The sequence below is a fragment of the Hippoglossus stenolepis genome, chromosome 18, assembly GCF_022539355.2.
Source record: "Hippoglossus stenolepis isolate QCI-W04-F060 chromosome 18, HSTE1.2, whole genome shotgun sequence".
Lineage (NCBI taxonomy): Eukaryota > Metazoa > Chordata > Actinopteri > Pleuronectiformes > Pleuronectidae > Hippoglossus > Hippoglossus stenolepis.
The window spans coordinates 15,596,784-15,615,726 of NC_061500.1; the positions used below are offsets into that span (position 1 = coordinate 15,596,784).

At 40.4% G+C, this 18,943-nt stretch overlaps 1 protein-coding gene across 1 annotated transcript; it reads left to right on the plus strand.

Annotated features, from left to right (window-relative positions):
- Window positions 1-484: 484 nt before the first annotated feature.
- agpat2 (1-acylglycerol-3-phosphate O-acyltransferase 2 (lysophosphatidic acid acyltransferase, beta)) lies at window positions 485-18,708 on the plus strand. The gene is made up of 6 exons (XM_035184323.2): window positions 485-953; window positions 7,973-8,106; window positions 12,638-12,813; window positions 13,491-13,586; window positions 15,573-15,645; window positions 15,765-18,708. Exons 1-6 carry the CDS (start codon window positions 778-780, stop codon window positions 15,920-15,922), a joined length of 813 nt encoding a protein of 270 aa, XP_035040214.1. The 5' UTR covers window positions 485-777; the 3' UTR covers window positions 15,923-18,708.
- Window positions 18,709-18,943: the final 235 nt, after the last annotated feature.

An 18,943-nucleotide genomic window follows, 5' to 3' on the forward strand; every position in this document is an offset into this window, starting at 1 on the left:
CTGATTATTTCACAAAGAGGTGCACATCAGCTGTGCCTGTTCTCAGTAGACTGGTTTCAGCCAATGATCAGGGTAACTACACATATTACAACAGGATTAACGACCCATTCATCCTAATCTTCCAAATCATGTCAAGTAGAGCTCCTCCACATGGGCTGAAACAACATAGTCAAGACTACCGGACAGAGTGAGATTACAGCCAAGGATTGGATTATCACTGCTAATCCATTTAGACATAAGTAATCGGCCGCCAATCTGGTCTGGACAGCCCTTTTGGAGAGAGTGAAGCCACATGGGGTGAATAAAGCAAAGGGACATTTGGATGTTGGGTCAAACATCAAGTATCCTGGAAAAGGAGGAATTGCCAGTTAAAGCAAACAGGTAAAACTAGTTCGATCTATTCCAACAACCAGATTGCATTGATAGTGGGTAGTTGTGTTGACGTCAGAACGGTCCAGTAACCGGAAATGGAAGGGGGAAAAAATACAACTGATGACGTGTAGACTCCTCCTCGTGATGCCGTTTAGCAACAGATGAGCTTCACGTTCATTTCTGGGCAGCTGCGGACGAGCCTCGGTACAGCTGCTGCTGCCGTGCCCGTAAAGGAGTGCTGTTTGACGGTGTAATGTTCGCCCGGGTCCCGGCGCTTCCCTCGCCTCTCGCACCGTAGCCCTACCGGCGTGCTAACGGCTTCTCCACCCCCCCCCCTCCCGTCCAGAGCCCCCTCGTGTGTTCCCGCTGTCAGTGGCGAGTTGGTCGGTGCAGCGGCGGCTCGCTATGGACGCGCTGTGGGTGATTCCGCTGCTGCTGGTGCCGCTGCTGATGTGGACCAGCAGCACGTTTGTTTTCTATTTCAAAAAGTGCTTCTATGTGGCCTGGATGATGGTCCTGGCGCTGGTCGCCATCCCTCTGTGCATACTGAAGAGCGGCGGCAGAGACGTAGAGAACATGAGGTGAGATTTTTTTTGGGGGGGGGTTTTGCGTAATGAATGCCACACGTCCAGCTGCTAGCCCCAGCGTTAGCCGGTTAGCCGGCGAGCTTACTGGCTAGCCGCGGGTTGATTTTAAACATTCAAATATATATATATATATATAAGATATTAGCTAGAAATAACAGCGTTTTCGTTGCAGAGCTTGTAAATGATGGTACATCACTTCTCCCACAAGGAGCCTGTAGTTTAAATACATGTCTCGCACTGTAGAGGGAAACCAAACAAGTCAAGTACTTGATGCTTTTAAATCACACACATGCTAACATTAGCCCCCCTGACTCCCCGGCTTTAGCAACGTGTTAGCTGAAAACAACACAGCTAGCATTGTCGTGTTTACCCTCATTGAAACCAGCTCAGCTCGGACTAGTCCCAACATGGGTTCCTGACAGTGCTTCCCTTAAATAACGCTAAATAACTACCAAGAATGCCTGGTGGTGTTAGCTGAGTTACATGAGCACATCTGCCCACTGAATGCCACCACGTCCCATCACTCTCACAGGCGCTGCATGTGGTGAAACTGGACACCATGCTAGCTAAATCAGTTTAACAGTGTAGCAAGGTTGTCACCTCGAAATTGAATTGGCAAACAATCAGACCAACATCCCTCCAGTAAATCAGACCTTGATGGAGCCTGTGATTGTTCAGTTTTGTTTATTCAAAGTGTCTGAATGACACTGTCTTTTTGGTGGTGTTGGGTAATATTTACATGTCTCTCAGCCTTCAGTTACTTGTATGTGAGGGGCAGATTAATAGAAACTTCTGATTTTATACAATCCAGTCTAATGCAGCACCACTTACAACTACCTCTCTCCAATGGTCGATAAGATACTGTAGATCGGTGGTTCTCAAACTTTTTCTTGCATGCCCCCCTTCAGAAGTGGCAAAAATTTCAAACCCCTTGAAACAATCTGGTTTTTCATTAACAATAATAGGGGAAGCAACTGATTAAAAAAGGATACCAATTGAGTTGTATGTAGGTAAATGTCAACATGGCAGCATTTATTTGCTTATTTTTCTTCTGTAAATCACATGACTGTAACTTGGTGTTTTTTCCCTGGTCATCCATGCCCCCCAGTTTGAGAACATCTGCTGTAGATGCAGATTTGAGCTCCATATGAAAGACCCCTCAGCCTTACTACAGGTGTAAATAGATTATTTCATACTTGACACACACTGACCTAGTCAACCGATATCTGTCCTGTTAGGAATGTAGTACGCCTTGAGGGTTAGTGCCCACTTTGTTGTGGGGGGTGGGGATTTGTTGTTTTGGTTAAGCCTAGATGGCAAGGATGAATTGCTGAACACAGATGACTGCATTCCAGTAATTACCTTGAATAGATGGATGCCAGATGGCAAGTTCCCCTGGGTTACTTGGGATAGTTATGAGGTCTATCCTCAGTGCAATCTCACTTGGCATTGGATCTGCTGACAAAAGGCCTGTCAGCTACAACAGTAGCCCGTGCTGCTCTTGGAATAACTGTTTCGCAGTCCTGTTACACGTGGTTGCGGTGTCATGTTGCCCCAGTGTACCGTTCTGACAGCTCAAAGGTTAGCGAGACCTGTTGACTTTGACAAAGTTACTGAACCGGGGTCAAACCTTTTGCACAAGGAGTGATCGATTTTGGTTCTTCTTCACAGTAGCCAGCTCTGGCAAAAAGAAGCGTAATTAAGTACAGTGGAGTCTGTCGCAGGCGTTGGCTATTAAACAGGTCCGTAAAACACTTGTATTCTGGGATGGAATAGTTGCTTCTCGGCTGACTTGGAAGACTTGAATGAGAACAAGTAACAAGCGTTTTACATGTACAGTTGGAAAAAAGGCATCCAAAGAACTCAGGTGTCAGTTGTGGTTGCATTTCCCTGAACACTCTTGTTGGCAAATACAGTGACACACAATCAGTCAGTAATGTGAACAAATACTTGAGGCCAGGGCTCCAATGGTATTTATCAGTCAGGATCTCATGACAACAGATAAAGGACAGACACATAGTTCTCTCACTCACAATTGTTTGAGCTCAGATTCCATACTGTGTAATGACTTCTAACACGAGTGGGAGACGGTCAGTGTTGCTGTCTGTTTGACTAAGTAGTGGTGTTGTCACTCAGTCTGTTGTACTGACCTTTTTAAAACCCACACTGTAAAAACTACCCATCTTCTCCCCATTGAATCTATCCTCTGCAGTGTCATTCTGATCCTGTGGCCATCCCCATGTCCTGAACAGCCCTCGGAACATTTAACACTTGATTTAGATTCACTGCTGGTGTCTTTGTTTGCTGGTGTAATATTTTTTGCATAATAGGTCAGACTCACCTTTTTTATCTGTGAGCAGCCAGGTTGCACGAGACCTGTCCTGGTATCTGATCAATCTAACTGTCATCATGCTCTGCAGGCTCCAAAGGAACTTATTTAGAGGCTGATAATGGAATGAACTAGAAGGAAGTCCAGTGGATTGGTCATGACAATAATCCAACCGAGGCCATTTAATTCCCCTTGAACACTGGATGAGTCATTGCATAACCAGTGGCTTTTGCACTTGACTGAGTGAGTTATCACTGTACGTCTGTGTTGAAAGATAAGCCAAAGACTATATTCTGGTTTAACGGTTAAGTTATATTACCATAGGGAGACAATCAAACATATATATATGTGCAAGCTTTGCTTAAAGTGAGTTGATTGGTGATAAACACAAGGGTTCAGACCTTGAAAATATTGTGATAATCTGTCAGATTTACTTCCTGAGAATAGAAAGCATTGTAAATCTATACTGTAAATCATCATTAATTGCCATATTTAAGAAAAAATAATCTTGTAAGTTAGCAAGGTCATCACATATGAATTTATTTCATATGATGTATTGTTAGGACATTATTCAAAGGGAACTGGCTATTTAATATGCTTCCTCTTAAAACATACTTTATTTAAACTTTAATTCTGGTGTGCAAGTGGTGAGATTTATGCTCAATCTCCAAAAGAACCTTTTCATGTTTGGTTTTCCAAGCTTTCCAAATTAAATTTATTGGTACCCCAAACAATTCTTGCCACCAAATAAACAAACAGTCAGACTAGTTTTAGAGAAAAACTGAATCAGCTTTACTATGTCTTCTGAACCACTTGTTGGACTGAATCTCTAAGGCCCCCTTTCCACTGGTCGAATAGCCCACTTCCATCTGCCTTTTGTCCGCATTGGGAATGGATACAATCGGATTCACTTCTGGATCAAATGAATCTGCAGGAGACACAGGTTTTTATCTGCTCCAGCTTCGATTGGCAGCAATGGAAACATAAAACCTAAAGTGCTTATTTCTTCTTCCTTTTCTGTATTTTGCCCGCCTAGATGCTGAAGCTGCACCCTTTGCGTTATGACACGTTTTAACTTCCGCCAATTTAAGAATCATTCAGTTGGTGTTAAGTTTGAAAGAGGGAGTGAGGTAAAAGAGATAAAAGTGAAACCACCATAACTATCACTGGTCTCCATGGTGCTTTCTTCTGTTGTGTTCCCACTTCAGAAGTGTTGGTTTCCAGGGCATTCATCACGTTGAACATTAAATATCTCCACTGGCAATGGGAATATAGCTTGTTTACCCACGGACGTATACCTGCTAATTTTGGTGTAAAGCGGTATAAGAGGTGATGGCTCTTAGTAGTTGTCTGTACGTCTTCAGTTATTGACTAAAAACATTATCAGCACTGGCATCAGGATGAAAAGTCTATTGATATGTACTTTAGTGTTTTTTCCAATCCTGTAATTAGTGTGAGCAAAACAACACAGAATTACCACAACCTCACTCATTTGGTTCCCTTCATCCGGAACAGGATATTGGAAATATGTGATTCTTATTAATGAGTAGCAGCATGCATTCCACATTGAAGTTGGAAATGTAAAGCATTTCTCACAGTAGCATTTAAAGCTGCTTTCATACATGGACTGAACTCCGCAGTAGGTGCATGTGTGAAGGCAAATTCCCGAGTGAGACGCTTTGCCGTCTCTATGGATATTCTCCGCCTGGCCTCCTAGTATAAAGTCCATAGAAATCCACACAGTGGGGCTGTCCTGCTGGATTCACTGCGAGCGACTAAAGGAAAGCTAATATCTCCCGCTGAAAAAGCAGTGACGTAGAAGACACACACAGAGATGTCAAAAGAGTTTGTGGTGATAAGAGCCGACACCGATGTCTGTGTGTTGCACGTGATCTGTATAGTGGTGTTAATACGTCACTTCCTGTCTCTGCCTACTGCACCCGGCTGCTTCACCTCTCGCCTGAATAATGTGGAGGATGTGTTGCTGTTGTGAACGCGTCTGTGCAGAGAACCTCCCGCTGTGTTGTGCATGTGTGAAAGGCAAACTCTGAAATTCTCCAGATCATGTCTGAAAATGGCTTTAGATAGCAAACTTATAAGAAAATTACCACATGAAAAACTTAAAAGGAGTTGGTAGAAGGCTTTTTTTTTTTTTAAACTAGGGCATATCAGGACAACAACACAAGCAGGAACAGGTTTGAGAGGGGATATGATTCACTGATGAGGAAGGTACATGGGTTATTTTTTGAGCAGATGATTTCTCTCGGAGTGAATCTAAGGGAAGGCCATTCAAGTTGCTGGTGTAGGAGTCCGTTGTGGGAGAACGGCTAGTTTGTTATACAAAGTTTGTGGTTCATATTTGCATGGGAAAATTCTTGCCATTCCAGCTTGGACAACGAATTTCAATATCGGTGCTTTTATTTATTTTCTCTGTGTGATCTTGTTTTATTCTTTATTTATTATTTAATATCCTCAGTTTTATGCATTCTTTGTAAAAAATACACTTTAAAGAAAACCTTTGTTTCAGCATCACTACATTTCAGTTAATCTTTAATTTTTCTAATCTTCAACTTACATATGTGATCTGTACATTTTGAATTTAGATGTAAAATCTGCATTCAGCTGATACCTGAGAACATTCAGGATGTGAGTTAGTTGCAAATTGAAAACAAATAGAATGAATCAATGATTTGCACAGACGCTTTGTTTCTTTAGCCTAATTCAAATGTTCCATAATTTAATGGATAGATCTACAGACTCATTAATCTTTGCTCAAAGCACTGTGTGGGACCACAGTTTGGATGTAGTTATTTTTTTGTTGCTACCATTTTACTGCCTTTGGCTCCAAGAGGAAAAAGAGTGAAACCACAATCAACAGATGATCAGATAATGGCTTGTAATGGAGACACAAGTCGTTCATTATAGTGTTGAATTGGTCTGGACATAAAATGCCAGAGTTCTCATCTCAGTCTTTCCAGCACCAGAGTTTACTGTAAGCAGCTGTACTCTGTGTGACCGAGGTGGGACAGTGCACTAGTGGGAAAACAAGGCAGACCTTTGAAAGTGTTGCAGGGGCTGAGGAGAAAATGCCATAGAGCTGAGGTGCCGGTATTTAAGGCTGCATCCACAAATGTATGTTTAAGTTTTTAAAATGCATTACTGTTGGTAAGTTTAGACCTGACGTCCACACCACTGGAGATGTTTAGAAAATCTGGGGTTGCGTTGTAGAATAGACAGGCAAAACTATGAGGCTTTGAGATTATGACAGTCCCCTGCATTCGCTTTCTGACAGATTCTTATCAGTCACGACTCAACTACCAAAGGAGAGGACAGAACTTTATGAAGACTTACATTTCCATTTCTTTGTCAGCCCCAGAAGAGAAATAACTTGTCTTACTTTTCAACAATGTTATTTATCATTCTTAGTGTTTTCTTTGAGTAAGCAACCGACTGCAGAGTAATCCATCTGCTTTCTGTTTACACTGTCATGCATATGCCCAGTGTAAATGAAGGGTCACATCATATTCTTTTTCAGGTGTGTTAGTATGGACAGGGATTATTACTGATATTGAGCTAAAATGTTTGTGTGGAGGGCGAATGTTAAGATTTTCAAATGAACACATTCATTTGGATATAGCCGTAAAGGGACCGGATCAAGTCCCACAGTGATTGGTGGGTGAGAAACACTTTTAAAAAAACATGTATCGAGTTTGGTGATTACCATCTCAATGAAAGCTTTCCAAGTCAGGCCAGAGTTCACTTCTGATATGTCTTAGCAGAGTTCAGATGTTATCTCTGCCTCTACAAAGGTTTTACAAGTCCAAAAAGATGAACCCTGACCAGAAGGGGTATAAACAGGAAACAATGCCACTGATAATGTTGACGTTTTGTTTTTGGAACCTTGACAAAGTAACTTGATATCAACAACAGCTGTAGTCTGTGAACTCCAGAAGGTTTTGCAATAAAACTGGTAAAGAGTTGAACATTGAGCAGCTGAATACCCATTTGTTTTTCTCAAGAGCTGGTGAGGACAAAGCGGAGAGTGAATATTCTGACTAACTCCTCCTGTCGACTAGGCAGCTGTTTCCCATAGCAAGAACATACGTTGGCGTTGTGGTGGTGGTAAATTTGTCGGCCTGATTGAAAGTTTGTATTCACCCTAGTGGCCACAAATCAATCAAATCAACTGTAAAGTCTTTTTTTTTTTAAGCCCCAATCTGGGCTAAATATTGTGATCATGACCCTCAACCCTATTTGACACTGGTATATAATATGAGGCATAACTTTCCTCTATTTGTTTCTTTTCAGTGTCTTTATAAAACAGGCAGATGTTAGAACAGTGTTTTTCAAAGTTATTGGAGCGTTGTACTTACTACAGGCAATTATCTAACTAACCAACCAAGAAACAAACAAAGCTGATGTTTGTTGTATTGCACGTTGTTAAGCTACCAGATGTTTTTTATGTTGAGACAATAATGACTGGCACAAGGTCAAATTTAAAGTATCTGGCATTTGTAGAATGAAAGATAGTACCTTATTCATAGAGGAATATTAAAAGCCTGTTAAACTCTTTACCTTTCCAGTGAGGGTTTTGGTTAATAACACGTAGCCTACTGCACTCACATGACTGTGAACAGTAACCTATACAAATTCAGGGTGGTAATTAACCTTTCCCTCCCTACAGGATTATCCGCATCCTGGTTCGTCACGTGAAGTATTTCCTGGGTCTGCGGTTTGAAGTGAGCGGTTGGGAGCATCTGCAGACAGAGGGACCCTATGTCATCATCTCCAACCATCAGAGTTCCCTGGATGTATTGGGTGGGTCCCGTACTACACAGAAATTAAACAAATGGAATGAAACTAACTTTTACGCAACAGTGTCAACTTTAATTTTAGCATATAAACATCCACTCTGATATGAGAGAAATATCATGGCATATTCTGAAACTGAAAAAAGGGCTTTCGAAAGCTTTAAATTTAATAAATGTTTTGTGTTATGGAAACCCAGTTTTGAAGCCTTGCATCATGTTTTAAAAGGCTGACCTTGTTTTTAAATCTCTGCAAATATTGCTTTATATCTGAGTTTTCCTTCAAAACCACAGCTCTCTTTTTACAAATATATTACAAATTCAAATTTGTCACTGTTTTCCCAGTGCATTAGTTTGATTTCCAGGTTTGAAACCTTATAAATGGTGATCTGAAAACTGGTGCACATACATTAGAGATGTTGTGAAACGTTTTGAAAGATTTGCCTACACATAAATATGTTCCACAGCACACATGTGGCGAGTCTCCTCTCCATGGCCAATAAAACATACAAGCTGCTACTGTTCAATGAAACTAACAAGGATGGTTTACAAACTGCTCCCTGCTTCATGGAAACCTGGTGAAGTGAATATTTCACAGTAGCATTAAGAGGCGTATAAATGTGTGCATGAATAGATGTAAACAACTTGTACTGTAAAGTGGTCAATAAGACTTAAAAAAGTGCTATATGAATACAGTGCATTTAACATTTACAGTTTTCATATCAAGGAAAGCAAGTGGAGGGAGAATATGCTCCTATAAGAATGACTTGTCTATGTTTTGGATGTTACAAAGTGGAAGGATTTAGATTTTTAACCCATTTTCAGTTTGGTCAGTGCTGACATCCTGTCTCTGGCTTGTCTGAGCATGAAGCAGAGAATGTCAGCACTCCCTTTTCAGACAGTTGGACAAGTGACCGTGGCCACCACTGAAAAATGACCAACGAGACAAAGCCGCAGTTCCATTCAAATGGAAAGACATTTGGACATCATACGCATGCCCGTCTACCTACCAATCAAAGTCAAGTATGGGTAGATGCAGCCCATGTAAGTGATGACGACAGGACGTACTGAAGTAAAATTAAATTACAATGAGAATCCCAAACTTACTTGATCAAATGTAAACAATGCATCAAAGACATGAACCTTGTTTCTGACCTTCAAAGGCAAAAACGCTGTTAATACCTTTCCTGATTCAGTGGGGGCAGGTCCGCACCGAACCTTTACCATTTACTTTAACTAAATGTGAAGACCAATCAGGTTAATCACATCCAAACGTTAAACTTTTCTGAAGAAATGGAGAATAACACGCAGCAGAGTAACAAGCACCCACAGAAATGATTTTAACATCTTATTTGTTGGTTCTGATTTGGCACAGAACACATTGATCAATATGTACAGCGCTTAAATAATGAATGCATCTCTGGCCAGTTCTACATTTACTGGATACCATTTAACATCAGTGTAGATTGAATAAGATCAAGTTGTAGCAAGGTTTTGACTCCTGTTTCATCCTGTGTTCATCTTTGATTTTGCATGTGTGGGCATGTCTTTCAGTATTGTGTCATTCCTCTCACTGGTAAAGCTCATTGTTGAGGACCGTAAATTAGCGGAGGTATGTTATCTCTTCATCAGCGCCTGAGCGAGAGCACTTGCACACGAGAGAGTGTTTTCAGAGCTGGTGAGTGACGAGGCCAGGCTCCAGGCCAGGGTGCTGACAGCAGGGGGAGAGAGGCATCTAATTAGTGCTAAAGAAACTCGGCAGGAGTCTGATTCGGCGTCCAAGTTACCATGCCAACAGCTACGCCCAGACATTAATAGCTGCACATAGTAAAGCTGATGTGATGAGACTGTTCGGAACTAAAATCCTCACATCACCTTTATAGTTAAGGCTAGGTTTTAAGCACTTTTTCTGATAGGATTTATACTTTAAAGTAACTTCTAGTATAAATGCAGTGAATGCAGCTTAACATAAATATATCCTCCATTTGTGAAGGTCATTTTTTTTAAGGTGGTGATTCAGGTGTTCTGCATAATTGATATAATAAGGTTAAATTATAAAGATTTAAAAAAAAGAGAATAAACATCAAGTGATGATGATCTGGTCCTTTTACTTTATAAAAGACAAATTACCTCCATACTGCTAAGGGAGGAGAACTTGGTCAGTTCACCGGTTGGTTCAGGAGCTTTAATTTATCACAGCTGCTTCAGGATGGATTTCAGGATGTTTGCAGTTTGAAGAACTGCTGGAACCAAGATTAAGTTTTTTCTCGAGTATTTAATCTGACAATTAGTTTGCCTCTTTTTAAAGTCTTTACTGTGCACACTTGGTTCATTCATTTTCTTAGACAGGTGTTGTGATCCTATTGCTTCAAGTCGGCTCCATCACATCCATTTCAAAACAGAAGCAATGGCTTACGACAAAATAATCAAAAAATGTACTTTATCAGACTGGATAGAGGAGGAAGTCATTCTTCTACTACTGCCTCGTCATGTGACGTCAACATATTCTGATTGGTTAGATGTGCCCATGTCGGAAGCATAACCTCTGAAAATCAACTTATGTCCTAAAAATAAAAATGTGAAAGTTTTCATTGACTGGATACAGCTAATTAATTACACAAAAACATGTCTAGTGTGAAAAGGCCTTTACACAACATGAAATAATTGGCAGAAATGCTAATGGTCTATACTGTCACATGTAGAGCACATGTAGTCCTTCATTAGTCACAGATGTTAAAACTGTTAAGGGAACAATCCGGTAAGGAACTGAGTTCAAGCAACAATGAGTTTCACCATTTCTCTGTTTCTGTTGTTTTAGCCCTGTTCCGACCTGGTATTAAGATAAGATAAATTTGCAGTATTACAGCAGCAAGAGTCAAAAAGACATCAGCAAGTTATAAGTAACATGTGATTCTTAAGTGTAAGGAATATAAAAGAATATGTAGAAATACAGACAAATATGAATGTGATTAAACTAGTATATACAGTGTACAGACAGGAAGAAATATATGCAGTGTCAGGATGTTTACAGTGAAAGGATTGCACATGAACCGTTGATATTGCACAGACAAATGAATATTGCACAGTTGAGACTTAAAGTATTAAAGTTCAGTCCATAGTGGCGGTGCATGTAGTTCTACTGGGAGCAGAGCTGGTTGTACAGTCTCACTGCTGCAGGAAGGAACGACCTGTGATGCCTCTCCTTCAGACACTGAGGGTGAATCAGTCTGTCGCTGAAGGAACTGCCCAGTGCTCGAATGGTGGCCTGCAGGGGGTGGGACTGGTTGTCCATCAGAGAAGACAGCTTCAACGTCATCCTCCTGTCCCACCACCTGCACTGGGTCAAGGGGGTATCCCCGGACCGAGCTGGCCCTCCTAATCAGTCTGTCCAGTCTCTTCCTGTCAGCAGTTGAAATGCTGCTGCCCCAGCAAACTACTCCGAAGAAGATGGACACATTAATAATTGTTTTGAAAGATCCAATGTCGACTTGTGATCAGATCTCTTAAGACAGATGGTAATAACAGGTCTGAACAGGGCGTAAACAGAGATACAGAGAAATGGTCAAACTCAGTGCTGCGTGGTGTTTTGAAGTCACAGTTCTTGGCAGGATTTTTCCTTGACAGTAGTTTTATTTCGCGTGACTAATGACGGATAACATGTGATCTACATGTGCTGTTAGTGACCATAATCATTTCTGCTTATAATGTCATTTCAAGTAAGGACTAAAATCTCCTTTTTGAAAACTTGACAAAGGACATGTGTCTTCTGTATGAATGTCACGGATGCTACAAAAATCAAAAAGTAGAGCGGCCTTAAATTGTTACAGACCATTTCAATTAACACAATAAAACCTCTGAGTTTTAAAGGGAGGGCTTGAAATACTTTTTCTTTCAGTGGAAAATACTTGAAAAATGAAGCAGTTATTGTGTAAGTAAGACTAGATGGAGATAGGGTAGGGGTTACTCATGATTGGCCAACATTGTGCATGAAAATGTTTCCCAAACTAATACTGTCAACAACATTACAGATTTGTTTCAGTCTTTAATTGTAATGGCTTGTTTGCTTTTGAAATTTCATCAAAAGCTAGAATGACATTTTATTTCTCTACCTGGTTAGAAGATAAACCAGCTGTAGTATGTAGAAGATCATATTTCTCTAATCCACTTTATATCTTTAGAGTTTTATGGAACTTTTAGTTACAGTTTTCATGAACTTACACTAAAATATATTTGTAAATTTAAAGTTATGATTTACCCTACAGAGCAAAGAGGTGCATGAAATTAATTGTATTAATGAGATTATAAATTATCTTTATCTCTTCGTCTTCCTGTTCCTGCTATTTTAATGCAGAATGTATTTAATTCATAGAAACAACCGTATTGATTTTGTTAATATTCTTATGTCAAATAACATGTATAAAATCACATTTACCTCATCTCTGACACTGTTTACAAATAAAGTGTTACAACATCCAGTAGCTCTGCCTGTCTTACGTCTTTAAAAGTTAAGATGACTGACCTTATTTTCCTTTGTTCCTCAGGCCTGATGGAGATTTTACCAGACCGTTGCACCATGATCGCTAAGAAGGAGTTGGTCTACGCCGGCACAGTGGGCCTCATCTGCTGGCTGGGCGGCATCGTCTTCATCAACCGCAAGAAGACGAGCGATGCCAAGAGTGTCATGGCTGACGCTGCCAAAACCATGTTGGACGACCAGGTAACCTGCCTGTTTTCAAAACCAGATACAGATCTATCAGTAATGATGCATGAAGCTCCATTTAAATCAGAATGGTTCACGGTTTGAATTTCAATTATTCTTTCTATAATATAAAAGTATGTAATGCATTTTCATTTGATAGATTTTTTTTTTTGGGCTGGTTCAGTGATCTACATACAGTATATAAGACCAGACATGCACATCCTTTATGTCCAAGATTTAGAACAACTCATTGTCAGTACTGTGTTAAATTGAGGGAAGCACAGCAGAAATAAATAAATTTTAAATTCAGACTCGAAGCTTATTTGAAAATCCAGAATACTTGAATTTAGTTTCCTCTGGCCTCATTTATCTTGAAGAGTAAATTTGATTTGTTTGTGTCGTATAACATAAAATTTAATTTTAATCATTAATATTTTCTTTTGTTTTACATTGTAAACTACGTTAACCATGATTTTAGATTTCATTTCTACATTTTTGGGGGGTGATATCTTATCTCTTTTGGGGTTTTAATAATACATTTTATTGTTAAGGCACTTTTCTAAACACAGTGCTTATTCAATCTAACCAGCACAACTCAACTTTTATACCTTTTAAATATGATGTCTTTTTTTGCAGATAGATAAAGGAATAAAATATAATAATAAGTTAAATCTATGTTCTTGTTGCCCTCACAGATTCGTCTGTGGGTGTTCCCGGAAGGAACGCGAAATCAGACAGGCGACCTGCTGCCATTTAAAAAAGGTGCTTTCCACCTGGCAGTGCAGGCACAAGTAAGTACTTTTCCTCTTATCACTTTCTTTTTTGGGTTTCCTTATCCTGAGTAGAGTGATTTTAAGCTGTCCTACATGCCAAGATACATGTGAGTGAAGTTTTCATCCTCTTCATATAGCCCTGATGATACTGTGGCTTGTTTTAGTCTTCTGGAAACTTCTGTCTCCTGAAAGACTGAGAGGTCATGTTGTCAGCATTGTGCTGCTTCTAGACACATGGGGGAGCTAGCAACCTTATGTGGCACAAGCAAGGCAACAGTGTGATTTCACCATGTTTAATACAAAACTGATGGTAGTCAAAGATGAGTGCACTCCACTGACTGCACACTTATTAGCAATGGAATTAACAACGGAATGAGTTGAAATGGTCAGAATAGTTTTATTAGTTTAGACCTTTTTCAAAAAGGATCAGCGCTTTGGTTCTGTCAGTTGTGTTTCTGTTCTCTCTGAAATGGTTGTTCATTCTACACAATGTAACTTACTCCCTAACTCCCAACAAGCAGATTATTAGAGGTAGATTGGTAATTGTCAGCTCAGCGGAAGGTTTCAGTTCTTCAGCTGACGTTTCATACTGCACACTCGGGGTCAGACAAGTGGGATGAATTCAAAAAACTGTTGAATCTGATCTGGCTACAAACTGCAACTTGTTTATCCCCCAGCAAAAGTGTTTATGACCGTGTGTGTGTGTGTTTCAAGTTGTGAGGCCATTATTTTGTGACTTGCTGATAAATATCACTTGTGGGCTGCTCCTCATTACCAAACACATTAAGGTCCAATTTTATCCCTGGTATAAACATCTGTCTCTGGTGATCCGATCACAAGTTCAGGTGTGAACGCACGCAAGACACATTGAGGAAACAGTTTAGAACCGATTACTCCACATTCAGAGGTGGTCTGGGACAATGGGTCCACATTCTTTTTGATTTGTGAACGTAAATGCATCCTGGGCCATATTGAAGCTCTGCCTGCTGACGTCTTAGGACCCACTGCAGTTTCACAATGAGCCAAACATATGTTGACATTTCTCTGTAGCCGGTTTCACACATTTACTCTTGAACTTGGATTTCATTTCATTTTGTACTTTCATTTTTAGTTGCCAAAGGTCAATCTCATGGCCTCATGAAGTAAGTGTATATGTTTTTCCTGAACATGATATCTTAAGATCAGCTTGAGGGAATGTCTTCAAATTTGGTACAAACATTCATTTGCACTTAAAGATGAACAGCTTAAACTTCAGTGTCTTAGGGTCAAAGGTCAAGGTCACAGTGAGGAATTTCATTCCATCTGGTACATTCCATTGATCTTGGTACTTGATTTGGATGTGTTTTGTGTGTTGGAGTTAGGTGGCAGAATAACTTAATTTGAGGTCTGCAGTAAACGGCCTGTGTTTTGGGCTTTTCCCTGTTGGCTTTGCTTCACACTTCACTTCTATGTGAATGTTGATGGTTGCGATCTTAGCATTCTCCTCTGCTGAGTTACTGTGCAGCCTTTTCCATTTGTACCCAGCCGGCCTGATTGAGTGGAAGCAGGACAGCCCCCAGGGGGAGCCACATTTGGCTCAGCCTGTCCCGTGGAAGGGCCACTGGGGCCTCGGGAGAGCAACTCGGCCTCTATTAGCAGTGTTGAAGGAGATGGTGTGTGTGTGTGTGTGTGTGTGTGTGTGTGTGTGTGTGTGTGTGTGTGTGTGTGTGTGTGTGTGTGTGTGTGTGTGTGTGTGTGTGTGTGTGTGTGTGTGTGTGTGTGTGTGTGTGTGTGTGTGTGTGTGTGAATATGTTGGTTCAGTGAAGCATTTCTTCTTGTTTTTTTTCTCATATTTTGAGTAGCTAAGGAAAAAACAACAATCAAATCCACTCTGAATCAGGAAAATAAGATGTGATAATGCAGTACATATTTTTGGATTAGAGATGATATTATACATTTTGGTGTTAGAGGTGATCGTACATATTTGAATAGTTTGTTAGTTTTCTCTTCCTTTTTGTCTTCCAGGCGCCCATCATACCCATCGTTTTCTCCTCCTACAACAGCTTCTACCTACGGAAAGAAAAGCAGTTCAAATCAGGTAAACTTTTTTTATTTGCCAGTCTGATGTGTCCCACCTCCCATAGTGGATGACTTGCATGCAAACAGTCACTTGATGTTCTGCGAGACGTCTGACAGGAAAGTTTTGTGCCTCCACAGGGACCATCAGATTGAAGATCCTTCCAAAGATCGACACAAAAGGGATGACGTCTGATGACGTGGCGTCCCTCTCCGACAAATCCTTCAACGTGATGCGCTCGGTCTTCCTGGACACCTCCAACTCTGTTCCCCAGAGCAACGGGCCCTCGAGGCACTGAACACTTACCATACTCCTGCCTCTCCTCCTCCCGTGTCCCTGTCTGAGACCCATTCCTCCCCCCTCCAGACCTCCCTGCTCTCCCCCACCCCCAGGTTGTCCCATTACCTGGCCAGGAAACAACAAGACACAGGTCACTTGTCATGAAATGTCTTGTCTCGTAGATGCCTGGTCCAGTCCGCATCTGGCCTGGCCATACAGCACAGTCAGTCCCGACCCTCACTGTGTCTGCAGCAGCACGCCGTGAGCGGAGTGACGGACGGACGAGCCGAACAGTATGGATGTGTGTCGTTCTTCATGCATGCCTTTTGGATGGCTCTCTCCACCCTCTACCTTGCTTTATTCTCTTGCTTCGGACGCCAGGTCTTGTTTGACCGCCATTTTATTTTCTTTGTCTTTTTTTTTTTTCTCCGTCTTTTGGCTTTCTGTCGAGCAGATGAGCTTTGCATTCTCTCTATTTCTGCTCATAAACGTCAGTGGCTATTTATGTGTTCTGCTCATGCTGCATTTGTTTTAGTTACCTTTGAATGCTCACACACACATTCAACATACCCGTATCTCCTTCCTTCCTTTACTTTTAGTGTCTTCTCCCCCTTTCTGCATTCCAGTTTCTTGCCTAAAGAATAAAGGAAGCGGGGTCTCTCCGAGCGTTGGATTGCGTGGAGGTGAGAGGTCGACAACGGTTCACCATGGACTCCTTTTAGTTCTGTCGCTATAAATTAAACTCCGCATCCATGTTGGCTCTTCAACTCTTAAGACCAATAGCTCCATGACATACCTAATGATGTCAGCAAGCGAGGAATTCAAGGTTACGAGATCCAGTGCAAAAACAATAGCACCCATCTGTACTGGATTAATGGACTGATCCGTTTTCAGTGTTGTGCGTTGTTGATGTACCATTGTGCTTTCTTTCAGTTTGTCTCCAAAAGATTAGAAATGCCCTGCGTGCAGCACCGAGCTCCAAAGTGTCTTCTGGCTGAATTTTTTTTGTTTTGTTTTTCTATTTATTTTCATGTCGGCTAATCATATTTTTTTTTTTTGTTGGTTGTTTTTCTTTCAAAGAAGTGATCACATGTTTTTTGCTCCTCGCAGGGAACTCACAAGTGAACCTATTTAAGAAGTGTCAAAAAAAGGTGATTTTCATAAAGTGCAATGTCCAACGGTTTCAACATTACTGTTCCAAAGTGCAAGCCACCTGCTGTGCCATGACAAAGTGGTTTCTGGGAGGTTTCCGATGTAAAGACCCTTCTACCGACTGACCTTCTGAATCAGTCGTGTGTTGACTGATGACCCTTTACCAAGAATATATTTACCTTTTTACCAATGATATGATGTGGTTCTTGCTGTAAGTAAAGAGTATATGGAGTTATTTAGATCTCAAGAATCCTTTTAACTTGGTCTGAACTTGAAGATTCACTAATTACTAACACCCCGACATCTCAGACGAGTTTAATTACATCAAATGTATTTTGTGAAATGTTTTTTTACTAATTAATATGGGAGTTGTTTTGGTTGTGATCTTCTGATTTAGTAATTACCTAACCTTATAGAAAATATCAGATTATTTAAAAAAGAAAAAAAAGTTGTTGAAATTTTGGCCTTAAGTTTGATTGGTGGTTGTTGTTGCACTTTGGATTGTTCTGCTTGTTTGCTTATAATTGTTTTAAATTGTTTGTACTAATGACGTCTATCCTCATAGAAGTTTTTTTTTGTTTACATCCAGGTCTTAAATTTCACATTTCTCACTGCCTTTACAATGTTAGTGAAATCCCTTATTTTGCCCATCAAACACCCTCAGAGAATGTATTTCAGCATTCATGATATTTATGTACGTATTCATTTTTTTTAAAGTGGGGCGCTGTCTTCCGTACAGTTGGCGATAAATCGAGGAAATGTTTTTATTTGAGCATTAATTGTTAAATCTGGACTGACGTGGTGATGTGCACACGGATCATCTTGTGAATGGGTTTAATCAATACTCTGGTTTTAAGCCTGTACACTGCTGTTCATCACTAGTTTTACTGATGCCTGCTGAGCTCCCATTTGGACAGAGCTTTGTTTATGTTCAAGGCTGGTATAGAATATACACCCAACAATAATAATTGTTATAACAAATCATTTTTTTCCCCCTTAGTTTGAATATATTTATTGACTTTTTCTTATCTGTAATAGCAGATTTGACCTTCGCAACAAGTGGTTTGAATGTCTAAAAAGTACCAAATTGGTTTCTTCCAAAAAATATGAATTGTACCATATACATTTTGCTTATGGAGTGTTTTATCCATTAATTTTATTGTTCTTTTGTAATTCAAACATGTGATTTGTGAGCTTTGTGTCATGGGCTTGAACCAAACCGGCTCTGCAATAACCCTGCAATTTTTATTTCATTTTTTTTCCCGTTTACAAACTAATATGTAAGATATTGGGAGGGAAAAAGATTCAAAGTATTCTGAACCTTAATAAAGCACTTTTCATGCTGAGTTTGGGTTGAAAAACAAAAAGATGACTTAAAGTTTTTTATCTCTGATTTTCACCAAAGCTATTAAAGTGTAATTGGCGGTAGCTTTAGATGGATATGAGAAACTGAGCTGACATGCTGCAGAGCCGTGAGTGTGTGTGTGTATGTGTGGTCCCTTACTGTATATGTGTGTAAATACACACACGGTATAGATGCTCATTATATTATCGGGTTAACATTGATGATGTAGTGTTCTTGATTTTCAGCTCTTCTGGGTAGACGTGAATGCCTTGCAAAAGAATAAATAAAGATTTTCTTTCTTTTCTTAAGTTGTTTGGCTCTCTGCTCTGGTTTATATTCAAATCAGTGACAGGTACAATCTAACTAAGCACAATTTCCATTTATGTTACCTGAGCATTTAGTTTTTTTTGCTACTTCATAGTTCTGAAGACGGGGGCGGCTGTGGCTCAGGGGTTAGAACAGGTTGTCCTCTGAACAGAAGGTCGGTGGTACAATCTCAATCTTCCCCAGTCTGCATGCCGAAGTGTCCTTAGACAAACACCG